We start from the raw sequence: 21,811 nt of genomic DNA on the forward strand, positions 1-21,811 counted from the left end.
TAGTGGGCGGCACGGTGGCACAGTGGTTAGCACTGCTGCCTCGCAGCGCCAGAGACCCGGGTTCAATTCCCGCCTCAGGCGACTGACTGTGTGGAGTTTGCACATTCTCCCTGTGTCTGCGTGGGTTTCCTCCGGGTGCTCCGGTTTCCTCCCACAGTCCAAAGATGTGCAGGTCAGGTGAATTGGCCATGCTAAATTGCCCGTAGTGTTAGGTAAGGGGTAGATGTAGATGTAGATGTAGGGGTATGGTTGGGTTACGCTTCGGCGGGGCGGTGTGGACTTGTTGGGCCGAAGGGCCTGTTTCCACGCTGTAAGTAATCTAATCTAATCTAATCTAATCTATGGTGGTGAATCTGCGGAACTCCACAGACGGCTCTGAAACCATTAAACATATTTAAGAGAGAGATTGATTGGTTCTTGATTACTGAGACAAACAAGGGTTATGGGGAGAAGGCAGGAGAATGGGATTGAGTAACATGTCAGTCATGATTGAATGGCAGAGCAGACTTGATGGGCCAAAAGGCCTAATTCTGGTCCTATATCTCATGGTGGAGATTTCACTATCCTTAGAGGGAAGAAATGTTTCCTCATGTCAATCTTAAATGGTCTATCCCGAGCGTGTGTCCCTTGGTCCTAGAGTCTCCATACAGAGAAGATATCCTCCCTGCATCTAGTCAGTCCTGTGCTCTTAGAATTTTATAGATCTCCTTCAGATCCCATTTCATCCATCTAAACACTAGTGAATACAGATGCATTTGAACCAATCTCTTCTCACATAACAGTCCTACAGGGCACATAACAGGTCAGGTGAATTGGCCATGCTAAATTGTCCATAGCGTTAGGTAAGGGGCAGATGTAGGGGTATGGGTGGGTTGTGCTTCGGCGGGGCGGTGTGGACTTGTTGGGCCGAAGGGCCTGTTTCCACACTGTAAGTAATCTAATTTAATCTAATCTACCATTGCTGATATCATCCTAGCTCCCCCTTTATTTCAAATATATTCGTCCTTAAGTAGGGAGACCAAAATTATATGTAATCCTCCCACATGTGGTCTTTATACTTAGAGTCGTAGAGATATACAGAATAGATACAGACCCTTCACTCCAACTCGTCCATGCTGAACAGATATCCTACTTTAGTCCCACCTGCCAGCATTTGGTCCACATCCCTCTAAACCCTTCCTATTCATATAACCATCCAGATGTCTTTTAAGTGTTATAATTGTGCTAGCTTCCACCACTACACACACCACACACCACCCTCTGTGTGAAAAAATTGCCCTTCAGGTCCCTTTTAAATCTTTCCCCTCTCACCTTAAACCTCTACTGTCTAGTTTTGGATGTCCCTATCCTAGGGAAAATACTTTGACTATTCACCCTATCCATGTACCTCATGATTTTATAAACCTCTATAAGGTCACCCCTCAGCCTTCGACATTACAGGGAAAACAGCCCCAGCCTGTTCAGCCTCTCCCCGTAGCTCATATACTCCAACCCTGGCAACATCCTTGTAAATCTTTTCAAACCCTTTCAAGTTTTACAACATCTTCCTGTAGCAGGGAGACCAGTATTGAATGCAGTATTCCAAAAGTGGCCTAACTAATGTCCTGTACAGCCACAACATGACCTTCCAAATACTATACTCAATGCACTGACCAATAAAGGCAAGCTTACCAAAAACCTTCCTCATTACCCTATCTGCCTGCACCTCCTCTTTCAAGGAATTATGAACGCTGCATTGTAAAGTCCCTTTGTTTGACAGCACTCCCCAGGACCTTACCATTAAATGTATAAGTCCTGCCCTGATTTGCCTGACCAAAAGGCAGCACCTCCCATTTATCTAAATTAAACTCCATCTGCCACTCCCCAGCCCATTGGCACATCTGATCGAGGTCCCTTGTACTCTGAGGTAACCTTCTTTGCTGTCCACTATACCATCACTTTTGGAGTCATCTGTAAATTTACTAACTGAAACTCACATATTCATATTCAAATCATTTATAAAAATTACAAACACCAATGGACCCAGCACACCGCTGGTCACAGATCTCCAGTCCAAAAGGTATCCCTCCACCACTACCCTCAGTCTCCCACCTTCTTGCCAATTTTGTATCCTGATGGATAGTTCTCTCTGTATTCCATGTGCTCTAACCTTGTTAACCAGACCATTTTACAGAACCTCGTTGAACACTTCACTAAGTCCATATAGACAAGGGCCACTGCTCTGACCTTATCAATCCCTCTGTTACTTCTTTAAAAAACTCCATCAGGTTAATGAGACGTGCTTTCCCATGCACAGAGCTATGTTGACTATCCTTAATCAGTCCTTGCCTTTCCAAATACATTTAAGTCCTGCCCTTCAGAATCCCCTCCAACAACTTGCCCACCACTGATGTCAGGCTCACCGGTCTATAGTTCCCTGGCTTGTCCTTACCACATTTCTTAAATAATGGCACCACGTTAGCCAACCTCCAGTCTTCCGGCACCTCACCTGTGACTATCGATGATACAAGTATTTCAGCAAGGGGCCCAGCAATCACTTCTCTAGCTTCCCACAGAGTTCTAAGATGCACTTGATCAGGGATTTATCCACCTTAATGTGGATAATTCTCCTATTATTCTTATACTCCTCTAGGGGTTCACTCAATCGCTACTTCTATGCCTGGCATATCCTTTCTTAGTTTTCTTGATCAGAACCTCAATTTCTCTAATCATCCAGCATTCCCTATATCTACCAGTCTTGCCCTTCACCCTAACAGGGACATACTCTCCCTGGATCCTTGTTATCTCATTTTTTGATGGCTTCCCACTTTCCCTTTACCTGTGAATATCCCAATTAACTTTTGAAAGTTCTTTGTCGAATACCGTCAAAGTTGGCCTTGCTCCCAATTTGGAATTTTAACTTTTAGATCCGATCTATCCTTTTCCATAGCTATTGCAAAACTAATAGAATTATGGTCACTGGCCTCCAAGTGCTCCCCCACTGACATCTCAGTCACCTGCCCTGCCTTGATTACCCAAGAGTAGGTCAAGTTTCGCACCTTCCCTACTAGGTACATCCACAGACTGAATCAGAAATTTTTCTTGTACACACTTAACAAATTCCTCACCATCCAAACCCCAAACACTATGGCAGTCCCAGTCTATGTTTGGAAAGTTAAACTCCCCTACCATAACCACCCTATTATTTTTACAGATAACTGAGATCACCTTACAAATTTGTTTCTCAATTTCCCGCTGACTACTGGGGAGTCTGTAGTACAATCCCAATAAGTGATCATCCCTTTCTTATTTCTTAGTTCCACCCAAATAACTTCACTGGATGTACTCCTTGAAATATCTTCCCTCAGTACACCCATAATGTTACCCCTTATGAAAAACGCTCATCCTCCTCCTCTCTTGCACCGTTCCCCCCCCCCCACTTTTTTATCCTTCCTATCTGTATTCTGGAACTTTGAGCTGCCAGTTCTGTCCAATCCTGAGCCATGTTTCTGTAATTGCCATGATATTCAGGTCCCATGCTCCCTACTATGCCCTGGGTCCATCTGCCTTCGCTGTCAGGCCTCTTACTTTGAAATAAATGTAGTTTACTTTATCAGTCCCACCTTGTTCTCTGCTATGCTCCTGCCTGCCTTGACCATTTGACCTGCTCCTTTCCACGACTGCACCAGCTTCTGACTAATCCCTTTTCTCCCTATTTCTCTGGATCCTAACTCCACTACCCCTCCCCTCATTAGTTTAAACACTCCTGGGTGGCTCTAGCAAATCTCTCCATCAGTAGATTAGTTCCCTCCTAATTCAGATGCAACTCGTCTTTCTTATAGAGGCCACTTCTACCCCAGAAGAGATTCCAATGATCCAAAAATGGATCCTCTATCCCCCTATTTCTACTCTCACTAGTTGCAGTAAGACACCTGTACTTCTGAACACAAGTCCTTTTGCAATAGGGCTAGTATGCCATTTGCTTTGCTAATTGCTTGCTGCACTTTCCTGTTTACATTCATTGACTGGTATATAAGGGCACCCAGATCCCTTTGTACATTCATGCTTTCTGATACATTACCATTTAAATAATGCTGTCCCTTACTGTTTTTCACACTGAAGAGAATAACTTCATGCTTAGTCTCTTTGAGATGAGTTCTGATTTGTGTTGAACTTTAGCTTTTTTGAGCTTGTTTTGACACCCAAATTTACAGCTCATCAATCCATTCTCTGTCTCTTAGATTAGAGTAGATTACTTACAGTGTGGAAACAGGCCCTTCGGCCCAACAAGTCCACACCGACCCGCCGAAGCGCAACCCACCCATACCCCTACATTTACACCTTACCTAACACTACGGGCAATTTAGCATGGCCAATTCACCTGACCTAAACATCTTTGGAAGCACCCGGAGGAAACCCACGCAGACACGGGAGAACGTGCAAACTCCACACAGTTAGTCGCCTGAGGTGGGAATCGAACCCAGATCTCTGGCGCTGTGAGGCAGCAGTGCTAGCCACTGTGCCACCGTGCCGCCCAGCTTCTGGAAGCTGTTAAGTTTGATGCCCTTCCTGGAGAGTGAGAAAACATCTTGAGTGTGTTCTAGGTGTATTTGTGAGACACATGGTCTTGATAAGGTAGACGTAGGAAGGATGTTTCCTCTTGTAGGTCAGTCCAGAACTAAGTGGCACTGTCACCTTTTCAAGACAGAGATGAGAAGGGATTATTTCCTCTCAGAGGGTTGTGTGACTCTGGAACCTTACTTCAGAAGGTGGTGGAGATGAAGCCATTGAGCTGACAGTAAGACAGAGCTGAATCGATTCTTGTTAGGCAAGGAAATCAAGAGTTATGAGGGTGGAGGTGGGGGTAGGTCGTAGAATCCCTACGGTGTACAAGCAGGTCATTCAGCTGACCCTCCAAAGAGCATCCCACCCAGACCCGTCCCCATCCCCCATCCCTGTAACCCTGCATTTCCCACGGCCAATCCACCTAACCTGCACATCTTGTACAATGGGAAAAAAGAGCACTGGGGTGAAGCCCATGTGGACTGAGGGAGAAGGTGCAAACTCCACACAGCCAGTCACCTGAGGCTGGAATCGAGCCCAAGTCCCTGGCACTGTGAGGCATCAGTGCTAACCCCTGGGCCGCCTATATTGGGAATGTGGAATGCAAAAACACAAAGAGATTGGCCATGATTTCAACGAGAGCAGGCCCAAGTAGCCAAATGGTCTACATCTGAATCTATTTCATACGTTTATATGTAACTCCCACTGCAGATTAACAATGCCTGGAGATGAAGATTGGCCTGATCCAATTTGAATTTCAACACAAATAGGTTTTTAATAGCTGCTTATAGTTGACAGGTTGTAGTTAAATCTTGTAGTTGAAGGTTGTTTCCAAGGATTGACGTTTTCACCAAAATGTATCAAGTTCATGTCAATGTTCTCTCTGTGCATTGTTGTGAAGATGTGACTGACTTCACATATTGTCAGTATCTATTCTGAAAGTAAAGGAAAGTAAATCCCCCAAAGTGATTATATAATTTGAGCTGATTTGATTTATTGTCATGTGTACCTAAGTACAGTGAAAAGTTTTGTTTGAGTGCAGTACAGGCAGATTTTAATAAGCAAGGGCATACAGTCCAAGGGGTGAAAAAAACAGAGTAAGGTGTACTGACTACACTGCACAGGATGTGTGCTCAGCAGAATCATATTAACAAGCTCTGCATTTTTTGGAGTTAGAGAGTCCATTCATCAGTCTAATAACGGCAGGGAAGAAGCTGTTCCTGAACCTGCTGGTGCGTGTGTTCAGGCTTCTGTATCTTCTGCCTCACGGAAGAGGTTGTGGGAGAGCATTACCGGGGTGCAGTGGGTCTTTAATGATGTTGGCAGCTTTTCCGCAGCAATGAGATGTGTAAATATCTTCCACATCTAAGTTTCCAATAAGAGAAGTTTCATACTAAGGACACCAAGAAGTATCTTATACCCTCATGGAAAGTATAGCTGACAGAGTGCGCCTGAATTTTGATTTCATTTGATTTAAGCTTTATTCACATAGATTTAAGCCGTACTCACAGACAGTAATACAGGAGTCCAGTGAAAAGTATACAATGTTGCCATACACGGCGCCATCCTGGGTATGAAAGTACTTAAGTACAAAACATAGATACAAGTAGTCAAAGAGAGAAACACAGTTAAAACTTAAGCATTACGGTTGGTTTTAATAGAACTACAAAAATAAAGAAATAACGGTCCTTCCTAGTATTAAATGGGAAAATAAAGGAATAAAGATAAAAGTTCAACAGTCTGGGCCCACAATCACTTCCACACACCGGCCCTTTAACCGACACTGCTTTGGGCCCATGGTCGCTTCACTGCACCAGGCCTCCAACCGACACTGCTCTGGGCCCACAATCACTTCCACACACTGGACCTCCAACTGACACTACTCTGGGCACACAATCACTTCCACACACTGGACCTCCAACCAACACTGCTCAGGCCCTCGGTCGCTTCACTGCACCAGGCCTCCAACCGACACTGCTCAGGCCCACAGTCACTTCACTGCACCAGGCCTCCAACCAACACTGCTCTGGGCCCTCGGTCGCTTCACTGCACCAGGCCTCCAACCGACACTGCTCTGGGCCCTCGGTCGCTTCACTGCACCAGGCCTCCAACCGACACTGCTCAGGCCCACAGTCACTTCACTGCACCAGGCCTCCAACCGACACTGCTCTGGGCCCTCGGTCGCTTCACTGCACCGGGCCTCCAACCGACACTGCTCAGGCCCTCGGTCGCTTCACTGCACCAGGCCTCCAACCGACACTGCTCTGGGCCCTCGGTCGCTTCACTGCACCGGGCCTCCAACCGACACTGCTCAGGCCCTCGGTCGCTTCACTGCACCAGGCCTCCAACCGACACTGCTCTGGGCCCACGGTCGCTTCACTGCACCGGGCCTCCAACCGACACTGCTCAGGCCCTCGGTCGCTTCACTGCACCGGGCCTCCAACCGACACTGCTCTGGGCCCACGATCACTTCCACACACCGGACCTCCAACCAACACTGCTCCGGGCCCACAATCACTTCCACACACCGGACCTCCAACCGACACTGCTCAGGCCCTCGGTCACTTCCACACACCGGACCTCCAACCGACACTGCTCAGGCCCTCGGTCACTTCACTTCACCAAACCTCCAAGGAGTGGGTCAAAGTTTAGATAGATTAAATAAATCAGATTTGATGGTCGCAGAACCTCATCAAATAGGACATAATAGTTGACACATTACCCAATTTCTAGTTTTGAACAATGTACTAGCATGCATGGGCCACCAATCCAGTTTAGGTAGATCTCCCAATTAATCCCATCAAGACATTCACCCTAACTTTCCTAATGCTCAAACATGCTATCGTCAATGCATGGAAATTGCAGCAGCTATACACAGCTCTCAATGTACGTTGTGTATTGGAGGTTGAGATGTCATGTTGCGGTTGTACAGGATGTTGGTGAGGTCACTTTTTGAATACTGTATATCCTTCTGGTTGTCCTGCTATTAGAAAGATATCATTAACTTGGAAAGGGTGCAGAAAAGATTTACAAAGATGTAACCAGGTATGGAAAGTTTGGGTTATAAGGAGAAGCTGGTTAGGTTGGGTCTTTTTCACTGGAACGTAGGGGGTTGAGGGATGACCTTATAGAGGTTTATAAACTCATGAGGGGCATAGGTGAATAGCAAAGGTCTTTTCCCTGGGGTGGGGGAATTCAAAACTAGACGGCATAATTTTAAGATGAGAGGAGAAAGATTTAAAAGTGACTTGAGGGGCAGTGTTTTCACAATGGGGATGGTTTCTATTTGGAATGAACTGCCAGAGGAAATGGAAGATGAAGGTACTGTTACAACATTTAAAAGACATGGGACAGGTACATGGATAGGAAAGGATTCAAGGGATATGGGCCAAACACAGGCAAATGGGACTTGTTAGTTTGGGAAACTTGGACGACTTGGATCGAAGGGTCTGTTCCCAAACTTCCAGATTCCTCTTCACAGCCCAACCTAAATTCTCTCCCTGCTGACCGGTTATTCTCCCACCTGCCCCAAACCCTGATGATCTTCTCTCCCCAACTACAACCTATCTTTCCTCAATCCCAATCGCCATCCTCAGGATCTCACCCTACCCACTGGTCCAAATCTCTTCTCTGACCCAGTCCTGATGCCCATTCCCCCACCTTTCTCTCGGCCCGGTACCCCCTCACCGTTGCTCCTAAACATTGCTCTCCCAACCCCAATCTCTCCCTCCCTCCAGCTTCTTCCTCTCACATCCCAGGATCTGCTTCAACTTCCACTCCCCGTCTCACCCTCCCCAGCCTCAATTATCTCCCTCCCTCCAGTCTCAAAGTACCACTCCCTCCTTCGGCCTTCCTGGAGTTGGTGTCTTCTCCATATCCTGCTGATTGCTGCCAATATCCCCATTGGCTCACTCCATCCCACCTGCCATCCATGTGGGAGCCAGAGAGTAGCCACCAATAAGTGCAGCAAGAACTCTGCATCCCTCATCTGACCATTCCCGGTCTTTCTTGCACTCTCCCTCTTCCTTGGAAATGACCTCAATGTTGATGCACTGGTCTCAGTTGTGTGTTGACTCTTACTCAGAGAAGAAAGTATGTTCTGTACTGGATAGTCTGGAATGAAGACTGGAACTATTCAACTTTCCTAACTTAAAGCGAGTGAATAAATACAAGAGTTTGACTCATGCATTTGAGAAGATACTGTGCCCATAAGCAAATGATACTCTCGTGTTGAGTTTAGGAGTTGATATGTCACGTTGCAGGTATACATGACATTGGTGAGGCCACTTTTGGAATACTGTATCCAATTCTGGTCTCCTTGCTATAGGAAAGATGTCGCTAACCTTGCAAGGGTCAGAAATGATTTACAAGGATGTTGCCAGGGTTGGAGGGTTTAAGCTGTAGGGAGAGACTGAACAGAGTCAGAGATTCATACAGCACGGAAACAGACCCTTGGGTCCAACCAATCCATGTTGAACATAATCCCAAAGTAATCTAGTCCCATTTGCCTGCTGTTGGCCCATATCACTCCAAACCTTTCCTCTTCATGTACTTATCCAAATGTTTTCCCCTCATGTCTTCTTAAAATTTTCCTCCTTTCTCCTTAAAAATGTGCCCCGTAGTCTTGAAATCTAGGGAAAAATCAACTCCTATTAACTTTATCCATTATTTTATAAATTTCTCTATGGTCACCTCTCAACCTCCCACATTCCAGTGAGAAAGATCTCAGGCTATCCGACCGTGCTTTATAACTCAAACCAGGGGCTGTTTTCCCTGGAGCGTTGGAGGCTGAGGGGTGACCTTCTAGAAGTTTATAAAATCATGAGGGGCATGGATAGGGTGAACATCCAAGACCTTTTTCCCAGCGCAGGGGGTTCAAAACTAAAGGGCATAGGTTAAAGATGGGAGGGGAAAGAAATAAAAGGGGTAACATTTTCACACAGAGGGTGATGTGTGTATGGAATGTGTTGCCAGAGGAAGTGGTGGAGGCTGGTACAGTTACAACATTTAAAAGGCATCTGGATGGGTACATGAATAAGAATAGTTTAGAGGGATATGGGCCAAGTGCTCGCAAATGGGAGCAGATTAATTTAGGATATTTGGTTGGCATGGATGAGTTGGACCAAAGAGTTTGTTTCCATGTTGGATAACTCTGTGACTATGATGCGATGATTCTTTTTCTGGCCTGATTCACCACGTTAGCTCTGTCCTTAGATACTGCCAGACCTGCTGAGTTTCTCCACCATTCTCTCCCTATTTCAGATTTCCAGCATCTGCAGGATTTGCTTTCGTTGTTAGCTGGTTGTCAGTGTCAGAACCTATTTTAGGCATATTGCTGTGTTTCTAACCTCATTCAATTTGGACAAGGCAGGAAGTGGGATCCAGACTGTCTCCACTCTGTAACCAGGTCGAACCTGTGACCTGCTCCAGCCTGTATGTTGACCCCAAGCTCTGTGCTAATAACCACATCAGATCCATTAGCCCATTTCGAATAGAATCATTAAAGTGGTTCCTGATATAAATATTGTTTTGAACCCTGCAGCGAAGAAATTCAGGTGGTGCAACCTTTCTGAGGCAGAGCAGCGAAAATGTGCTGAACTGTCCAAAGCCTTGCAAGCAGTGTTGCCTCCCACAGCAAAGAATTCTTTCACCAAGTTGTCTTGCATTCAAGCGCATAATACAAAGGATTGCATCAAGAAGATACGGGTAAGGAAACAAAGTCAATTAATTTGCCTTCAGTTCCTGTTTACTTCTTAAAGTGAATGCCTGTATTTGTAGGTACTTGTATGAAACGTTTCACTGTGCTTTACCATGTCCTTTTGCCGACAGAGACTGTCATTTCGGGAAAGATTAGGGAAACCCATTTAAAAACCTTGGAAATGATGGTACTAGACCTCGCTTTTGACGTATACTAGATGAGTTGAACCAGTATATCCCATTCTTTGGGTGGCCCAGTGGTTAGCACTGCTGCTTCACAGCACCAGGGACCTGGGTTCAATTCCAGTCCTGGGTGACTGTCTGTGTGGAGTTTGCACATTCCCCCTATGTCTGTTTGGGTTTCCTCCCATAGTCCAAAGATGCACAAGTGGATTGGCCATCCTAAATTGCCTGTAGGGTGCAGGCTAGGTGGGTGAGACATAGGAGATGCAGGGTTATGTGGATTGGGTGGGATGCTTATCAGAAGGTTGGGATAGGCTGAGTGGTCTGCTTCTACACTATAAGGATTCTATGACATCCTCCAGTTTTATTGGTTTTCCTTCTAGTAATGTTGTCCGCAGAAATATCCCACAAACTAGGCCCTGTTTTTATCCTTTGCTGGTGTTTAAGGCATTGAATGCTGTTGAGAACACTGGGAGGAACGTCCTCCTCCTTTCCAAATGGAACCACAGAATCGTCAACGCTCACTGGAAGCAAAGAGAAGGTCAGTTTTGTTTAATGGCCGACAGAGAGATGGCATCCCCACTAACACAACACTCTGTCAGTACTGCCATCAAGTGACATCTTAGAAGATATTCTCAAGTCATGGAGTAGGATTGTATCCCACAGCCAAAGTGCAAGATGGAAGCAAAAGTGTTACCATGAAATCAAAGACCGACTAATAAATGATAAAGCTACAAAACTTTATCTCAGGTGGTGATGGTAAAAGAATGACATTGATTATTGTAGTGATTAGAATGAGGTCAGCAGGTGAACCTCATAGAATATGAGTTCCCTGATTGGGGATGCTAACCTGGTCCAATCAGAGAGCCCTGGCTGACAGATATAAACAGGATTGTCAGGAGTTCTGCTCACTCTAGGAGCTAGGTACTAGTTGAATCAGTGTCATGTACTATGCTTGTGTAAATGAAGTTAAAAATCACACAACACCAGGTTATAGTCCAACAGGTTTAATTGGAAGCACACTAGCTTTCGGAGCGACGCTCCTTCATCAGATGATAGTGGAGGGCTCGATCGTAACACAGAATTTATAGCAAAAATTTGCAGTGTGATGTAACTGAAATTATACGTTGAAAAATTGATTGTCTGTTATGCCTTTCATCTGTTAGAATACAGTGATAATTTCACTTCTTTCATGTGTAAATCACAAGAAGTGAAACTACCACTGTATTCTAACAGATGAAAGGCTTAACAGACAATCAATTTTTCAACGTATAATTTCAGTTACATCACACTGCAAATTTTTGCTATAAATTCTGTGTTACGATCGAGCCCTCCACTATCACCTGATGAAGGAGCGACGCTCCGAAAGCTAGTGCGCTTCCAATTAAACCTGTTGGACTATAATCTGGTGTTGTGTGATTTTTAACTTTGTACACCCCAGTCCAACACCGGCATCTCCAAATCATGTGTAAATGAAGAGCAACTTGGTGAGGGCATACCAGCCTTCATAGAGTTACTTCAATGATCATATGCAGTCTCTGATATTTACTTCTGTTAACAACCATGAGATTAAATATTAACTGCTACATACAACTGGCAGCCAATACGATACTTCAATATTTGCATCACTACCAGAGACATGTTTCGATCCAAATAGCTTCTAACACAGCCACAACAAACAAATTATTTTCCAGGGAAACAAGGCAGATGCGATTTCGTTAGATGCTGGTGATATCTACACTGCTGCAAGATTTTATGATCTCACTGTTGCGGCAAAGGAAATGTATAAGGATGGTGAGTTACTTCTAATATTGTACCATTCAACATTTCCGGTATAATGGGGGTGGTTTCTATACCCTGTTTACATGACAGAGTATCCCCTGCTCCCTTATGGTGAGGGTGTGTTCCTGATGAAGGGCTTTTGCCCAAAACGTTGATCTCCAGCTCCTCGGATGCTGCCTGACCTGCTGTGCTTTTCCAGCAACACACTCTTCGACTCTGATCTCCAGCATCTGCAGTCCTCACGTTTTCCCTCCGTTCTGATGATGCCCAACTTTGATAAGGGTGCCCCCGAAAAGCCCACCTTCTTCCTCACCCAAGGATCCCCCAGCACACTTTGGTAGACAGAGGCCTCAGCCAGGTCCAACCCATCTCCTGTACTTCAGACTTCACCCCTTCTCTTCCCTCTCACAACAATGAGTCAGTCTCCCTTGTCATCACCTACCATCAGCAATAGGATCATTAACCACCAATTCTGGCACCTCCAGTGGGATGCCACCATCAGACACATATTCCCCTCCCTTCTCTTGTCAACATTCCGCAGGGACCTGGGACACCCTGGTCCACTCCTCCTTCACCCCCAACACCACACCCAATAGCCTCATGGCGCCATCCCCTGCAACAGCCGAAGGTGTAACACCTGCCTATTTCCCTCTTCCCTCCTCCCTCCTCAGTATCCGAGAGCCCAAACCCACCTTCCAGGGTGAAGCAGCACTTTACCTGCACTTCATACAATCCAGCCTCCTGCATTCGCTGCTCACCGTGTGGTCTTGTCTTCCCCGGGGGAAATGAATGTAGACTGGGTGGCAGCTTTGCAGAACACGTCTGTTCTGTCTGTAAAAAATGCTCCAAGCTTCCAGTTACCTGCCACTTGCCCAGCCCCCCCACCGTTCCCTGTCCAATATCCCTGTCTCAGGCTTGCTGCAGTGCTCCAGGGAAGCTCAGCCCAAGCCGGAAGAACAGCCCCTTATTTTCCGCTTGGGGACTCTGCAGCCTCTGGATTCAATATTGAGTTCAATTGTCAACTGCTAACAGTCCCCATTAGCTGCTATTCATTCCACCAGACTGATCTTTACCCACTTGGTCCAACTATTGTTCTCTCTCTTTGGAATCTATTTCCAACAATTGTTTACTCCCAGCCCCTTCCCTACCCCATCTTGTGCATAAATATCAATCTTTTCCCAGCTACCATCAGATCTGAGGAAGGTTCGCTGGATTTTCCATCCACAGAAGCTGCCAAATTTGCTGAGTTTTTCCAGCAATTTCTGTTTTTGTTTCTGATTTCCAACATTCTTTTGGATTTTTCTTTGTTTCCTGCACAGTGAGGGAATGTTCTGTACAGTATATTTTATTTCAGAAATATACTTTATATACGTTGATAGTCAATAGAGCAGTTTGATTCTGAACAATCTTTATATATGAAGAACAAACAAACCCCAGGCATGTCTTCCTTATACCACACAATATTTTCATACATCGAAGTACTATGAATGTCCAATAACTGAATGAACCTTTATTGTACTTCAGCAGAAGGATATCAGATAGTGATCTTTCCCCACAGTGCCTAGTGGCAGCTACCCCACACTTTAGTGCACCCCTCAGCACATAGTCCTGGTCCTTGCTATGTGCCAGTCTATAACATTCGGTCAAGGTCAACTCCTTGTTTTGGAAGACCAACAGGTTTCGGGCAGACCAAAGAGCATCTTTCACCAAGTTGATGATCCTCTGGGTGCAGTTGATGTTTGTCTCAGTGTACGTCCCAGGGAACAGACTGTAGAGCAGAGAGTCACGGAACTGCTCGGGATGAACCTCAACAAAAACCAGTGCACCTTTCTCCTTTGCAAAGCCTCATGCCAGGAGGAGTCTGTATCCTCCCACAGCTGCTTCGAGGGCAGTGGGCAGTGGCACAGACTGACCATAAAGGATCTCACCACCAGCTGAGAGACATCTTGGTGCTTGTTGGAAAGCTCTGGTGATGAAGCATTCTGCCAAATGACTTTGACAGTCTGCTTGGGGAGCACCCTAGACCACATCTCCTCCACTTCCCGCCCCTCCGCCCTTGAACCCCGCCCCTCCAATTGTCACCAGGACAGAACCCCACTGGTCCTCACCTACCACCCCACCAACCTCTAGATACATCGGATCATCCTTCGTCATTTTCGCCACCTCCAAACAGACCCCACCACCAGGGATATATTTCCCTCCCCTCCCCTATCAGTGTTCCAGAAAGACCACTCCCTCCGCGACTCCCTTGTCAGATCCACACCCCCCACCAACCCAACCTCCACTCCCGGCACCTTCCCCTGCGACCGCAAAAAATGCAAAACTTGCGCCCACACCTCCCCCCTCACTTCCCTCCAAGGCCCCAAGGGATCCTTCAATATCCATTAGAAATTCACCTGCACCTCCATACACATCATTTACTGCATCCACTGCACCCGATGTGGCCTCCTCTATATTGGGGAGACAGGCCGCCTACTTGCGGAACGTTTCAGAGAACACCACTGGGACACCCGGACCAACCAACCCAACCACCCCGTAGCTCAACACTTCAACACCCCCTCCCACTCCTCCAAGGACATGCAGGTCCTTGGCCTCCTCCATCGCCAGACCATGGCAACATGATGCCTGGAGGAAGAGCGCCTCATCTTCCGCCTAGGAACCCTCCAACCTCAAGGGATGAATGCAGATTTCTCCAGCTTCCTCATTTCCCCTCCCCCCACCTTTTCTCAGTCCCAGCCCTCAGACTCAGCACCGCCTTCTTGACCTGCAATCTTCTTCCCAACCTCTCCGCCCCCACCCCCTCACCGGCCTATCACCCTCACCTTAACCTCCTTCCACCTATCGCATTCCCATCGCCCCTCCCCAAGTCCCTCCTCCCTACCTTTTATCTTAGCCCGCTTAGCACACCCTCCTCATTCCTGAAGAAGGGCTTATGCCCGAAACGTCGATTCTCCTTCTCCCCTGATGCTACCCTGACCTGCTGCGCTTTTCCAGCAACACATTTTTAAGCACCCTGGCAGAATCCAGCCTCTCCTTTTTCTGCAGGTCTCAAGGACACTATGTACTGACCAATTTCTGATGTTCTGTGCGGTAAATGTATTGGATAACAATCCCTGCTCCCTGCATAATGAGCATGGAGTCTGTACCCTTCCTGTGTTATATTGCACTCCTTGCTCCCTGTATAGTGAGGATGGATTCTGTAGTGAGTCTATATTGCAAAGTTCTTTCTCCTTTTTGTGTAGTGAGGGTGGATTCTGTACAGTGTCTATATTACATAGCACACTCTGTTCCCTGTATAATGGGTGTGGATTCTGTACATTATCTGTATTACATAGCCCTCCTTGGTTCCTATAAATTCTAAATGATTCTGAACAAAATTTATATTATATAGCACACAGCTCTCCGTATCATGATGGTGGATTCTGTTTAGTATCTATAATATACATTATATCTCTCCCTGCTTCTTGTACAGTACAGTATCTGTGTTACATAGCAACCCCTGCTCCCTGTGTAATGACTGTGGATTATGTACAGTAGCTCTATCACTTAACAGTCTCTGCTTCTTCTATTCTTCTACTGTATTGCATACCATTACCTGTATCCTGTATTGTGAAGGTGGATCCTTTGTAGTATATATGTATTAAATAATGCTCCCTGTACAGTGAGTGTGGATTTTGTAAAGTATCTGTATGACAAAACAATCCCCCCCCTTCCTGTATATGAACAGCAGAGTCTGTGCAGTATCTATATTCAGCACTACTATCTCACAGCACTAGGGACCCAGGTCCCTTGGTGAAACTGTGTGGAGTTTGCACATTCTCCCTACATCTGCATGGGTTTCCTCTGGGTGCTCCAGTTTCCTCCAACAATCCAAAGTTGTGCACCTTAAATGAACTGGTCTTGCTAAGTTGCCCATTCTGTCCAAGGATGTGCAGGCTAGATGGATTAGTCACAGTAAATGTGGAGTTATGGCGATATGGTGCGATGGTCTTTGGATGGTCGGTGCTCACTTGGTGGACCACCCTCACTGTACAGGGAGTGGGGAGTGCAATGTAAATAGGTACTTTATAGAATCCACCCTTACAGCACAGGCAGCAGGTAAGGCTATGTAATACAAACTGTACAGAACCCATCCTCATTTTACAGGGAGCAGGGAGTGCTAGGTGATATAGATACTGAACAGAATCTACCCTCACTGTACAGGGAGCGGGGAGTACTTTGTAATATGGATATTGTATTGAATCCACCCTCACTAAACAAGGGGCATTAGAAAGCAATGACCATGCAAGACAGATACTCAACACAATCCACTCTTGCTACTTTATATGGAATGGGAGGAGTGTTATATAGTATAGTATAATATAATATAGAGTGTTATATAGTATAGTATAATATAGAGTGTTATATAGTATAGTATAATATAGAGTGTTATATAGTACAGACTGCACTCTATAGAGAGCAGAATAGCTGTACAATGTAAATATTGGACAGAATCTATCCTCAGAATAGTAGGTGCAGGGAATACTATAAATAACATGGACACTTTACAGAATTCACTGTGATTACACAGGAAGTAGGGAGTGCTATAGAATAGCACTGAGCCACTGTGAGGCCTCACTATGAAGGGCTTTATATAAAAATAAATTGTTGTTGCTGTTGCTACCTGCTCTGTTTCTAATTTTGGCGTGTGAAAGGGAATATATCGCATTAAGTAATTTCAGTCAAATTGTTAAACAATAGTAGGTTAAAAAAGTGATCCATCCATAATGCTGAACCTGATTAGTGTGAGAACAAATTTACTGGGTCATGTCTGAGAGCCACAATCTTCTTTCAATGACACAAAGAATAAAAAGGGATTTTTCCTGTTACTCTCAGTCTAAGCTGTAACTATCTTCCTTCCTGTTCTGTCTGCAAGGCGGCTGTCTGTATTCTGTGGCTGTGGTCCGGAATGAAAGCCTGGACATCCAGAAGCTAAAAGGAAAGAGAAGTTGTCATAATGGTGCTCGACGGACAGCCGGCTGGAATATTCCCCTTGGATTTCTCCTGTCCCGGAATTACCTTCACTGGCACAAGAATCAAACTGTAATCGAAGGTAACCCCCTTTTGCAATCTTTGAATTCAAAATCATGAATCTTTTGCTCTGGATCAGAAGGTTTCGGGCTGTGCTGAATTAGCTGTGAAATCTGCAACTCTCCCACTCCCAATTCCTCAGTAACTTCTGCCACAGCATTCCTTTTAAAGTATTTCAATTAGTATCACACTGAACCCCATAGAAAATAATCCCTTTTAACTGTGACTGAGGTGCGTTGACATTGGAGTTGTACACTTATTTTTCTTGTGTTTTTTGAATGGTAGATACTGGTCAATAAAATGCACACCACCTTTAAAGTCCAGACCGACATGCTTTGTGTCTTTTACGGTGACCTAACGCCTGATGCTGTTGACTGCTGTCCCAAAGAACTACATTCAGTCAGGGCTATTGTTGGTTAGATCATAAATCCTCAACTTCAAAGACCAGTTCAAAATGTACTCACACAGTCTGAGTACTGTTTGCACTGCTCTACACCATGTAGTTAACCCTAGTGATAACATCTGTTTAAATTTACAATTTTAGGTGTGGATTTGAATTTTTTGAATTGTTTTATTTGTTCACGGGATGTGTGTGTTGTTGGCATTTATTGCCCATCCCTAATTGCCCAGAGGGCAGTTAAGAGGCAACCACATTGCTGTAGGTCTGGAGTCACATGTGGGCCAGACCAGGTAAGGATGGCAGTTACCTTCCCTAAAGGGCATTAGTGAACCAGATTAGTTTTTCTGACAATTGATTCATGGTCATCATCAGACTCTTAATTCCAAATTTTTTAAAAATAGAATTCACATTCCAACCTCTGTTGTGGTGGGACTCGAACCAGGTCCCCAGAACAATACCGAAATCGCTGAAATAATAGTCTGATGATAGTACAACTAAGCAAACACCTCCCCTTAGAGTACACCTGTAGTGTTAATTCTATTTCATTCAATGCAAAGAAATTGAAGTATGTGTTTGCAATCAGATTTTGTGAGAAAAGGCTGTTATTTCAGATTAATACTTTGCACCTGCACTGTAGTTGTAGTGCGACTGCCCTGAACTTTATTTACAAAGACTAACTTTCTACATGGATATTCCCAGCACTGACCCTAATCCATTATGTCTGTAATTTTATCACTATTAGTCCCTAGTGAGCAATGATATACTTACTCTGATTAACCCAGTAAGAAAGCAAAACCTGTTTAGCAGATGTAACATTATTTTGTATATCCCTTTGTGACAAATAGTCCTACATTCAGGTGAATATGAACAAACCAGAACACTATTTCCAAGAAAAGGGGAGTTCTTCCCCATGGTCTGGCTAAAATGTATCCCTTAACTTGTAAAAGGAAATTATCTGCTTATTATGTCATTGTTGGATCTGGCTGAACACAAATGTAGAAATCTGCTCTTTAGGAGGGATCATTGAGTTGTAGAGATGTACAGTACAGAAACAGACCCTTTGGTCCAACTCGTCCATGCCAATCAGATATCTTAACCTAATCTAAACCCATTCACCAGCACTTGGCCCATATCCCTCTAAATCCTTCCAATTAATGTACCCTTCCAGATGCCTCTTAAATGTTGCAATTGTACCAGCCTCCACTACTTCCTTTGGCAGCTCATTCCATACACATATCACTCCCTCTGTGTGAAAACATTGCCACTTAGGGATCCTTTTTAAATCTTTCCCATCTCACCCTACACCTATGCCCTCTAGTTCTGGACTTCCCCACCCTGGGAAAAGACTTTGTCTATTTACCCTATTGTGAGAAACAGAACTCACTCACAAATCAGCCTGAGACAAAGCCTTGGAAACAAGAACAATTTATTATGGCCTTGCAAGTACCGGACGCCTCTGCAATCAAGCAGAAATGCGCGCGAAAACAGAGCAGGTAAGCAATCTTATTCATTTACAAGTTGCGGAATCACACCTCCCTTTTCCCATCCTATCATAAGCTGATTACCTCACTTGTTAGTTATTTTCTTACCTGGCCATCCTGCTGTCCTTGTCTGCATTCTTTGTTCCTTGTTTGTTACAGCTTGTTCTTTTATCCAGTTTCTCTTATCATACTTTATTGTGAAATGCTCTTGCTGCTTCTTTTTGTGGTCAGCTACAACCCTTCATAGTTATTTCCTAGTTAAAACTATTTTCTTTAAAAGACCCTCTATATTCATTAAAGTCTTAGCCTTAAGTATGCGACATGCTACATGCTACAAGAATTCCGTGACTGTTTGTATAATGTCTCACCCCCGCAACACCCCTCCCCCCACCTGCAGAAACTGCATTTCTAGTCTCCCACAATTCCCCCTTTTTCTTTTTCTCTAACTGTTGTTTTTGCACTTATTAAGTCTCCTTTTAATTCATTTTCTTATGTTCTGCCCTATTACGCCTTTTGGTGATGAGGTTCACAACTTATACACGGTATCATTTTACATTTGTGTTGTTCGTCCCTCGAACTCTAGGAACATTCTTTGACTTTCCCTTTGGTGCGTATCACCTGCTGATTGTAAAAGCATCTGATGATGTATTTGGGTTCCCTCCCCAAGGGATGTCATCAGTCGGCTCATTACCCATTTTAGGACATTGAACCCTACCACCAGACCCGCTAATATCAATAATCCATAGATAGCCAGATTGACTAACCACCTTCCCCATCCAGTCAATCCCCAATTCCCCCATTCCCATTCTTTTTCGTTCCGGTACCGATTACCGGCCTCCCTCATCTTGGCGATTTTGTCTCGCACATGTTTGGAGATATCAGTAATGTTAGAGGAGACCTCAGGTATGTACATACAACATTCCTCTCCAATTAGTGCACAGGTACCACCCTTCTCTGCCAGAATATAATCCAGAGCCATCCTGTTCTGAAGAGTCGTTAGCCGAGTGGCAATCATTTCGGTCGTTATGGCTGCTACTTGGGATTGGGTTTCGGCCAACGCATCGGCAGTATTGTTGGCTAACTCTTCCAGGGAAGCCGCCAACTTTTGTATTTCTACTCCTGCTCGAGCGGTCCCATACATAGGTATCAAAGTCCAGAGGAGGGAATCTCCTTCGGTTACTTCCCGGGTTACTCACCTTTCTCCCTGTTTATTCCGAGGTATTTTTGGGGCTCTCTTTAACAGCCTCAAGTGGGGAATTATATCAGCGAGGTAGCAGCAGCCACTCCAACCTTTCTGGCTTTGAGGCAGTGTTTGATCAACATCATAACATGCATGCATTCCTATACATTCGGTCATGTGAATGTATTTCTCCCCAGGAATAAATGGATAGGCCTTCAGGCTGCATACCTAATATGTTCCGTTTAATATTTGGGGAATGGTCGTGGCAGTGGCTTGGCTGGTGTAGACATAAGATGATTTTCCGAATCGGAAGGGTGCGGTATCATTCTGATTACAGAAACAAGTGGTATTTACTGCTCCTTTCAGTGGGGAGACTTTAAGGCCATCGATAGCACCCAGAGTTTTCGGGGCTGGTCGAGGGAACCATCCCACAAAGTTATAATTACCCCTTTCAAATCTCCAAGTTGTGTCATTTGAGCCCGAGTCAAATTGTTGTAAATCGTACACTTCTCTTTTGGTAAGTGGTCTTACCGTGAGAGGAATTCCAGATTCCCCATGGTGTGGGATCTCAGCACATACCCAACAGTCAGTATGCCCCTTTACTTTAGCATAATTCTGACAAAAAGCAGTAAAATGATTTTTTTTCCCACCCCCCCCTTGGCAGCTGGCGCCAATATTATCGTGACCATATAAAGCTAACCATTCATTTCAGCTCACAACCCTATCTGTCTACTCCCTAACCCTTTGTATGCCAGGGAGGAGTGAGTCCATGCAACACTTACAATTGTTTTGGGATACAGTTTTTTAACTAATACTTAATAGTGTCTTATCTCAATCCATTCTGTTTGCTCAGCTTGACTTTCAGAGGGTTGTCTGGAGGATGAGCTTGCCACTCTGTTGGAGGGGAAGGAGCGTCCACAGGGCCCTTAACACGAGTGTGATGCTTCCACCCTTTTTCAGCAGTTCGGATGGCTGTTTCAGTAGTCAGGAGGGTTAGGAACGGTCCCTCCCAGCTTGGGTGTAGTTTGGTATCTTTCCAGGTCTTTATCAGGACCCAATCACCCGGTTGTATCCGATGTCCAGCGAACTCAAGTGGAGGTGTCTGGGTCAACAGACCTTTCTTCCTAAGGACAGACAAAGAAGAGCCGAGCGCCACAATATAGTTCTTTAAAAACTTATCATTGAACTCTACAGTTGGTAATTGTCCTGTCACTTCCTCATCATTTCCTCGAATTAGGGTTGGCTCAAAAATAGGCACCAAGAATTCCTTCGAAATTGGCGTTTCGGGCAAAAGTTTTTGCCCGAAACGTCGATTTCGAAGCTCCTTGGATGCTGCCTGAACTGCTGTGCTCTTCCAGCACCACGAATCCAGAATCTGGTTTCCAGCATCTGCAGTCATTGTTTTTACCACCAAGAATTCCTTGCCTTTTACTCTGGAAACCCTGAGATTCTTGTTAGTCAATTTAACACTGGTGG

At 45.0% G+C, this 21,811-nt stretch overlaps 1 protein-coding gene across 1 annotated transcript in view; it reads left to right on the top strand.

Moving 5' to 3' along the window:
• The window catches only part of sxph (saxiphilin), a 101,385-nt gene that overhangs the window by 5,490 nt on the left and 74,084 nt on the right, over positions 1 to 21,811 (top strand). Inside the window, exons 2-4 of the mRNA XM_072587086.1 lie at positions 10,085 to 10,248; positions 12,117 to 12,216; positions 17,120 to 17,296. Coding sequence (XP_072443187.1) covers positions 10,085 to 10,248; positions 12,117 to 12,216; positions 17,120 to 17,296 — 441 coding nt within the window. The remainder of the gene's footprint in view (positions 1 to 10,084; positions 10,249 to 12,116; positions 12,217 to 17,119; positions 17,297 to 21,811) is intronic.

The sequence above is a fragment of the Chiloscyllium punctatum genome, chromosome 17, assembly GCF_047496795.1.
Source record: "Chiloscyllium punctatum isolate Juve2018m chromosome 17, sChiPun1.3, whole genome shotgun sequence".
Lineage (NCBI taxonomy): Eukaryota > Metazoa > Chordata > Chondrichthyes > Orectolobiformes > Hemiscylliidae > Chiloscyllium > Chiloscyllium punctatum.